At 41.6% G+C, this 8,061-nt stretch overlaps 1 protein-coding gene across 1 annotated transcript; it reads left to right on the forward strand.

The window, feature by feature from the left end:
- Positions 1–265: 265 nt before the first annotated feature.
- Positions 266–3,041, forward strand: LOC134570808 (gamma-crystallin 1-like). The gene is made up of 3 exons (XM_063428787.1): positions 266–337; positions 1,644–1,886; positions 2,690–3,041. The coding sequence occupies exons 1-3, from the start codon at positions 329–331 to the stop codon at positions 2,963–2,965; spliced, it is 528 nt and encodes a 175-aa protein (XP_063284857.1). The 5' UTR covers positions 266–328; the 3' UTR covers positions 2,966–3,041.
- Positions 3,042–8,061: the final 5,020 nt, after the last annotated feature.

Genomic DNA, 8,061 nt, shown 5'->3' on the forward strand with positions numbered 1-8,061 from the left:
CCATGTGAATAAGAAAAAAGAGAATATAAAGATGAATGTAGTGAATATAAAATTTCAGTAAATTAATTAATTTAAACAAATACTGCCTAGGCACTCAGAAAATTCTGCACACACGCTGTAACAGTTGTAAGTTGAAAAGTCTATAATTCAGAATCAATGAACATTCTCCAACACTATATATAATGGAAAGAGGCAGGCAAACCCTTTTGACCCTAAAGCTTGCATCTCTTTTGTTAAACAATTGCAGAACAAGCTCTGGGCAACATATATAAACCAGAGTTTGTGCAACACTCATGCACTAAAGTCCAGGATCTACATTAGAGCCAAAATGGGAAAGGTAATCTATGAATGGAAATCCTAAGTACATAAACAATGTAAACAATGTATTAATGTATTATATAATTTTTTTCTCTTGTGTATTTAGAGGTAAAATTATTTGTTTAATTACATAGTTATTATTCAATACCCTTGTTGAAGAAGGCACTTTTTTGAGTAAAAAAATGTAGATGTGTGGAGGATATCAAATTTCTTTCTAAAAAAAAACCTAGAAGAAAGCCTACAAAAATGCTTGGTATGTACAAAAAAAGTAAACTCTGTATTTTTTAGTAAATTAGAAATAATTCCATTTGAAAGGAAATAGGAACAAATATTATATTAATATTTATTAGAGTGTTTTGGTTTTTAACATAGATTTAGGTCCTCCATTAAAATGAAAAAAGAGTGAAAAAAAAAAAAAAAACTTTAAACTTATCTGTTATATAATACTAGGACTATCTCCATGCATTTTTTTATTTTTTGTTTACACAAATGTAGCTGCCATTTCTGTCTATGAACATGGTGTATGCAGTTTTCAATAAATACCAGTCGAATTTGTCAACTCAAATATATGAAAACACTAAAGGCAGTTTGCTTAGATGATTGCAGGTGACGTGTGCATGCGCAAGTAAACCTTTTTATAGTGTACTGGTATAGATGCTATGGTAATGTACTGGTTTAGATGCTATGGTAATGTACTGGTTTAGATGCTATGGTAATAAACTGGACTTGAATTATGTCAGATTTGAAAAAGTGTAAACACCAAGTAGTGCTCATCACCAGTGGAGGTGGACATGGGTAATGTGAACGTTAAAACGCAAATGGACCATAGAATCTGCTGAAACTTTTCATCTGCAACATTTACCAGCTTTTGGCACTAACAATGTTTAATGGCTGCTTTTTACCATCAAAGATGCAAAAGAGTCAACTGTTCCTTTTTACATGGATTGACTTTAAACGTGGTACAATCCTTGCCTAGGATATTAACCCTTTGTCAATATCCAATCCTCATGACATGCGAGGATTAGTAATCTCGGAATCAATCTATTGCTTCTCATAGAAAATGATTGTGGACCTACAGTGCATACAGGACAATATCCACGCTTTGTCAAATTGATGTTTCGCTTGGAGAAACAATTAATCCAGTGCTTCTCTGAAAAAGTATGGTTAGGAGGATAATACAGCTTACAGAGAATGTTCAGTTAATTTACTTGTTGTGCAAGCAAATACAGTTTTTCCTTTTTACACTTTAGTGTATTTATTTCCAAAATTTGACTGAACTGTTTAGATTCAGTTTTTTTTTTTTCCCCTTTCACTTTTGGTTTCAGATCATCTTCTACGAGGACAAGAATTTCCAGGGCCGTTCCTTTGAGTGCAGCTCTGATAATTCAGACTTGCACTCACATTTTAGTCGTTGCAATTCCATTAAGGTGGAGAATGGAAACTGGATTGTATATGAGCGTGCAAACAACCAGGGGCACCAGTACTTCCTGAAGAGGGGAGAGTATCCTGACTTCCAGCACTGGAACGGCTTTAATGATTCCATCAATTCCTGCCGAATAATTCCACAGGTGTGTAGAGATCCTTAGCTCTATGTAAAAGTAGTCATCAATGGTGTGAATAATAATTCATAGCAACAATGACATTTCTTCAAACTCTATTTGTAAGAATAATGAATAACATATATGTGAACGTACTGATTGATTAATATCAAGTTACAACTGAAGAAATATGCACCAAACATAAATGTTGCCAACTGCATTAAATTTGTTAATTGCTGCATTTCAAATTTTTTTCTCGTTATGACCACTTAATTTCGGGCTTTACAAAACTGAATAACAAACACTATCAATGCTTTCAGAAAAAAATGAGAATTCATTTTTAACCTCACCATGTTTTGTCTTCAGACAGGCCTAAATATTCAATCTTTAACTTCTAGATTCATTGGCTTTTTAAAACTCAGAATGCCGATGGCCCTTTGAATACTCAAGGCTTATATTGTACTAACAACTTTGATCATGGTTTCAAATTTAAATAGACTGCCAGCTGAGAAAACCAGTTGGCAAGTGGAGAATTGACGTTTTAGGGTAAAATGGCAAAAATCTCCAACTCAGTTAATTCTCCAGCTACAATTGTCAGCATGCAATATTATACATTTAATGACGTTTCACTGATTTCAGTAGTCATATGCATTTTGGGAAAAAAAATCCTCTCATTTCATATGTATAATTGACTGATATGAATGGATTATTTTAGTTACTGCTTTAAAACTTTAGATCTTTTTAACTTAAAAATAGAAAACACTGAAATATGTTATTTTTAAAAACAAGATGCCTATATATGTTTATGGTTTTTTTTATTATTTGTTTTGCAGTATCGTGGGACCTTTAGGATAAGAATTTACGAGAAAGAAGATTTTAGAGGTCATACATTGGAGTTTAGTGAGGATTGCCCAAAGGTTCAGGAGGAATTTAATTATAATGACATCCATTCATGCAATGTACTCGAAGGCCATTGGATCTTCTATGAACTGCCAAATTACAGAGGAAGGCAGTATTATCTTAGACCTGGAGAGTACAGGAGATTCAGTGAGTGGGGTGCCATAACTCCAAGGGTTGGTTCTTTCAGAAGAGTTCAGGATATCTATTAAGTATACATTGTTTCTATCTGAACTATTTTTTTCTCATTTTGACTTTCAATAAAACATCCTGATATTAAAAGCTGAACCAGTCTCCTTTTTTTTTTTTAACTAATTGTGCCATCTAGTTAATTGGAAATGACAATATTATAAAATATTGCATGTTCCACATGTGTTTTAGGGTGTATGGAACTAAATTATAGTCAAACTTAAAAATATATATTTTTTTACATGCAGGTTTTTTTTTTTTTTTAAATTCTTTATTTTTGTTGTGCAGAAATTAGACAGACAAGTTTTCCGTGCCACGACAGTAAATACAGATTTTTCAGTGGCATAGGACTGTGGCATATGATAGAACTGCACATTTTTAAATGTAAACATATTAATGCAAATAATGTTGCTTAACAGGAAAATTGTAGGGTTGCTTGAGACATACTATATAGATTGACATTAACGTAGTCGATTATGCTAAAAAAGAAAAAAAAAAAAGAAAGTAACATGCTAAACCGTGGTTAATTTTTCAGTAACGTAGCCGCTGGGCACCGTGGTCAGTGTGGGCGCGTGGGATACTAACAGGGTGAGAAATTATGGTTGCACTGTCATGCCCATCTCAGCCCGAATGCACCCATAGCATTAGGAAGGGTGTCAGTTAAATAGGCTGGTGTGGCCTCAGCGAAATGCGCCCGGGCAGGGAGCTTGCATGGCCCATTCTAGCTGTATTATTACAGTATGCGTACGTTGAACAGTTGTCATGGGATAGCAGGCTACATGGCTACATATATAGTGATTAATTAGCGCATGGCATTGCAGAGTGGGAGCCCTGTTTCACAGCCAATATAATAAACATGGTTAAGGCATCATATATTGTTAGCTGGAGGAGGCAGAGAGGTTTAGCCTATGATACATATTTTACATGGTAGTGCATGGTATTAAATTATTATATTCTTGGGGCAGAGCGTACGATTGACTTTAAAAATAAAATTTAGATAGTAACAACATCACAAACCGAAATTAAAGATTCCTACTGGAGCTAATAATGTTGTACCGCTGTGCCACCTGAGATATATGTTAATTAGATGGAGGTCAAAATAATAGCATGTGCTGGTACTATTAGGTAAATAATGTCCACAAGATGGCTACCACAGGAAATCTGGTAAAATGGGAGTAACAGTGAGCTAGTAAAATCTTGCCTTTCGCTACTTGCCATGACTAGATCTGTATGTAAGTCTGCTTAGCCGATGCCCGTTAATGGCAGGCTGTTATCGCTGGGAAACCTGAGTCCTCCGTTTAGTATTTGAGGTTGCCACCAGCCACTAGTGCCTGCATGTTGCTGCACCTCGCCGGTATACAAGCAGCTGATATCTCCAGTCTGCTCCAGGCCTCCGGTCGTTCTTCGTGCACGTGAGCTTTGTTGCCTGGAATGCACCATCCAGGAGAACAGCTTGCGGGTGTAGACTCGCCTTCCTCCAGAGCGTCGCCTAGGGAAGCGAGAATGAGACGGTCTGGCAGAGTTCAGGTATGGTCGGGCTGCTGTACGCTTTGGCGCCTGAAGATTCCGCCGATGGGGCTGATGGCAGGATGAACTTGCCGCCATATTGGGTCGCGACCCGGCGCCGGATCTATGGGCTGTCGCTTCGTCTCTCACTGCAGGTGTAGCAGGTGAGTCTCGAAGGGTAGCTCTGTGCTCCAGGCGCCTCCAGAATTCCTGGCATATAAGATCGAACCGCATCTCAAAACGGTCTTTCCATGTCTGGATCTCTTGGTCCCCTCGAGATTGCGGAGGTTGTGGCTCCACGGCCATTTTGGGTTCAGCCTGTAAACTCTGCTCCGACTGGAGACTCCTGCTGCAGGTATCTGGACTTCCCCAGCGGGGACCGGGATAACCCCCACCGGTCCAGGGGGGGGTAATGCGGGGAGCCAGGAAAGTTGTTGCTCTGAGAGGCCCCAAGGTCGGAGGATCGGCCGTCTCCCCGTCCCTTAGGCCTCCGTCTGCTTTAGGCCGCATTTGTGAGGTGTGGGATATCTTGATAAAAAAATCACGGAGCTGGTACCCACTAGCTTCCACTCGAATCAGCAACAATCCACAATTATGCAAAGCTGCAATTTTCACGATTTTAGTAAGTTATAGCTGAATTTAGGCTCCTTTAGGCCAGAGCTCTTTGTAAGCACGTCTGCTTAGCTCTGCAGTCAGGCCCCGCCCCCCCCGTTTTTGTTTTTTTAAAACATGAAAATTATTATTAGTGATAGCTAGAGATGTCCCGAACGGTTCGCTGGCGAATAGTTCCTGGCGAACATAGCTTGTTCGCGTTTGCTGCGGATGGCGAACATATGCAATGTTCGGTCCGCCCCCTATTCGTCATCATTGAGTAAACTTTGACCCTGTACCTCACAGTCAGAAGACACATTCCAGCCAATCAGCAGCAGACCCTCCCTCCCAGACCCTCCCACCTCCTGGACAGCATCCATTTTAGATTCATTCGGGAACTGCATTCTTTTTTTTTATTTTTTTTTATTTTTTATTTTTTTTAGACAGAAGTGTTATATTTTAGCATTCTAGGCTGAACGTGCATATATTATGGCTAGGTGCACTGAGGGTATGAGTATATAGCAGTACATTGTTGTGAAAGATGGCTGTCATGTTTAGGGTGTAGCTTGCACGTTATCAACTGTGTATTTATATCAGCAGCTCCACCGTTAGTTATAAATCAAGTGTTTTTTCGCCACATGTAATGAGACTAGTGAATAACATAATACATGAACGGTTAAGGTAAAGGCATGTAAGGAACTATGACAATAAACTCTTTAGGAGGTGAAATAATGACATGTTTAAACGCTTGCTACTTTACGATTAGTTAATGTGCAGAGAGCAGTTCATGTGATCAAAGGCATGGTGTGGAGGATCGGCTATAGTGGGACCAACAGCAAAAAACATATGTGAGGATGGCTGAACTTGATGGACGCAAGTCTCTTTTCAGCTATGTAACTATGTAACTATGTAACATGCTTGGCAGGCTGCTGTTTACTGCTTGTGCTCATCCGATCCCTTCTGGGCGCCAGGTGCAGACACTGGGAGTCCCTGATACCTGGAACAACAAAGGCAAGTCTCTGGCTGAGTGCCGAGTTTGCGGCTTGAGGTGGTGGAAGCTTGTTTTGTCGGGTGGTTGGATCTGTCCCGGTGGTGCTTCACATCCGGTGCGGGATTGTGGTGGCTTAAGATGGAGGCGAGTGCTTGACGTGGGGCAGGCTCTGCATTTCTGTTTGTGCCTCTCGTCCCGTCTTCGACGCCTTTTGCGTTGGTGGTTTTTAATGGGGACTGCTTCGCTTAGCTGTGGTGGAGCTTGTTGGGGCTGTGGTGGAGCTTGTTGGGGCTTCCTGCTTGTTATTTGCTTCCAAAATTGATTAAAGAGTCTGTCCAGCTTAGACTCAATATCCTACCATGCTTTGCTGGTACCAGGAGGACACGCAGCTGCCGCCATATTGGAAGAGTCGCACATGAGTATGTCAGCCTGGGCGGCTGTGCTCTGTGCGTCCATTAGCTCCAGACCACCTCTCAGGGGTGGACCGGGATAACCCCCACCGGTCCGAGGGGGGGTAACGGAGCTCCTGACGGGAAGTAGCTGCTCCTGGGCATCCCAGGATCGGGAGATCGGCCGCCTCTCCCGCCCGGTGAGTAACAGGCCACACTTGCCACGCGGAGGTAAGTAAGACTCTGTTGAGTTGCTGACCGCTATTAAACATGTCGGGTCGGTCAGGTAGGAGCAACATTGCTGGCACATCCCCTTCTGGGGTGAAATTCGCTTGTTGATAGCTGCTTAAAGTGAGATATTGAGGGAGCTCACACGAAGTGCATCTTTCCTCCATGACAGCTAGGCCCCGCCCCCCGGAAGCTGCATTCTTAGTGAGAGGAGGGACAGTGTAGCTGCTGCTGATTTAATAGGGAAATCGATAGCTAGGCTTGTGTATTCAGTGTCCACTACAGTCCTGAAGGACTAATCTGATCTCTGCTGTAAGGACAGCACCCCAAAAAGCCCTTTCTAGGGCTAGAACATCAGTCTGCTTTTTTTTTTTTTCCTGTGTAATCTAATTGCAGTTGCCTGCCTGCCAGCGTGTATGAGGCTCACAGCATATACTGTGCCCACTTGCCCAGTGCCACAACTCATATCTGGTGTCACAATAGCTTGCATTTAAGAAAAAACAAAACCCTTTTTTGACTGTAATATAATAGCAGTCAGTTTCCTTCACACGTGTGCATTTCAGGGCCTGCCAGGGCACAGTGTCACTCCAGTGCAACTCATATCTGGTGTAACAGTAGTGTACAATTTAAAAAAAATACAGGGGGCTTGTTGTCACCTTTCGGGGACCCTTGGTGTTGTACGTGGCTGGGTGGAGGAAGAGACCTTCAATGACATCAGTGAGGACAAGGAACGGGACATGGCTAGCTTGGTATCCAACCTTGTGCAAATGGGGAGTTTGCGGTTGTGCAAATGGACTGTTTGCGGTTGTTTGCGGTGCGTTAAACGGGGAGTTTGGTCTGTCACTGTGAAGCGGGTGTAACCCTTACACTACCTGATCGATACTACATCATACCTGATGTTTAAAGCACGTTATTCCAAACAATTTAGGAATGTTAGGTGATTTATGCCCTTTATGGATTAAAACCAGACTCTGCATCAACTATGTAATTTTCCATGGGAGTTTTGCCATGGATCCCCCTCCGGCATGCCACAGTCCAGGTGTTAGTCCCCTTGAAACAACTTTTCCATCACTATTGTGGCCAGAAAGAGTCCCTGTGGGTTTTAAAATTCGCCTGCCTATTGAAGTCTATGGCGGTTCGCCCGGTTCACCGTTCGCAAAATTTTGCGGAAGTTCGCGTTCGCCATTCGCGAACGGAAAATTTTATGTTCGCGACATCTCTACCCCTTGACATAATGTGCCGAACAGTGGAAAACCAAAGCCAACTCCCATACAAAATATAAGTCTTTCTCGAAAACACCAATTACTGTCCAGGATGAGGTCTCTTCTGCACTGCCACTACCTGCTACCTCAGACACCCTGTTCACACCAGGCCCTCCCAAATATTGAAAGGCAAATAATTGGTGCCCTAACAT

The sequence above is a fragment of the Pelobates fuscus genome, chromosome 8 (assembly GCF_036172605.1).
Source record: "Pelobates fuscus isolate aPelFus1 chromosome 8, aPelFus1.pri, whole genome shotgun sequence".
NCBI classification, from domain to species: domain Eukaryota; kingdom Metazoa; phylum Chordata; class Amphibia; order Anura; family Pelobatidae; genus Pelobates; species Pelobates fuscus.